The following is a 1,010-nucleotide window of genomic DNA, read 5'->3' as shown; positions in this document are numbered from 1 at the left end:
GGGCAAACAGCAAACGTTCGCCCGCGTTAGCGGGGTCGATGAATGAGCCATCTGGCCTAATGCATCTGTTGTCAGTGTTAACCACTTTGTTGCCCTGGGGGCCACTACCGGTTTTAACCTTGTTAGGCATGTAACGCCACTGACGCAACGCCGAAAGCATGAACTCCTTGGTCCAGATGGGCCTAGGTCTTGGTTCGAAGTTCGCGGGAGGAGTAGCTGGAGGTGGGTCGAAAGGCGAGTCGTTACGCCCTTGTCTATAACAGGCCTTGATGAGGTCATCAAAAGCCTCCTCAAGCTTTGACATGGTATGACAACGCAAACGCGCGTACAGATTTGGGTCGTTAGAGGGAGATCGAACCAAGTCCTCATATGTGGCATACTGACTGAAGTTGGCAAACATAGGGTTACTGACGTTCTTATTAAAACGCCCCAAGTTGAATTCTGCCGTATGGTTCACTTGAAATCTGTGGCCATCAAGGAAAGTGTTAAGTTGGGAGTCGACAAACGACTTTGTTCGGACTTTATCGTCGCCATATATGTTATCGAGTTGTTCTTTGGTGTCAGCCATAGCTGACGGGTATTTTTATGTGTGAATGTGTACCAGGCTCACAATTAAGGACAGGTGTGACAAGCACCTCTTGGCACACACACAAACAAGAGCAGTCTCTCGCACAAGTGGGAAGGGTACGTCTAACGACGCACCCGCGCCATAACCTGTAAAGAAACTAAGTCCCGTACATCAACTTGACGTTAAGGTACAGTCCGTAGTAGCAGGATAGGCACAGTGGGTGAGAGGGGAAGCTCAGTGTGCTACCTTACGGTAGCGCAGTCATATGATAGTAACTGATTATAAAGGAGGGGGAACGGGAAAGAGAGCCTAACTAGGGTAGGTACAGTACTAGCATGATGGTAGTAGGGTAGTGGTAGTGTAGCGTACTGTACTACAGTATAGTCATGGAGATATAGAGATAGAGAGAGAGAGACAGACAGCAAGGTCAGTCTATATTCTT

General features: G+C 48.4%; 1 protein-coding gene across 1 annotated transcript in view; it reads right to left on the bottom strand.

The window, feature by feature from the left end:
* The window catches only part of AURANDRAFT_68287 (hypothetical protein), a gene marked incomplete at both ends in the record, with an annotated part of 2,791 nt that extends 2,223 nt beyond the window's left edge, over positions 1 to 568 (bottom strand). Inside the window, one exon of the mRNA XM_009043937.1 lies at positions 86 to 568. Within this exon, the coding sequence (XP_009042185.1) occupies positions 86 to 568 (483 nt within the window). The remainder of the gene's footprint in view (positions 1 to 85) is intronic.
* Positions 569 to 1,010: the final 442 nt, after the last annotated feature.

Source organism: Aureococcus anophagefferens (assembly GCF_000186865.1).
Source record: "Aureococcus anophagefferens unplaced genomic scaffold AURANscaffold_87, whole genome shotgun sequence".
Classification (NCBI taxonomy): domain Eukaryota; class Pelagophyceae; order Pelagomonadales; family Pelagomonadaceae; genus Aureococcus; species Aureococcus anophagefferens.
This window is presented reverse-complemented; position numbering and strand designations above follow the sequence as displayed.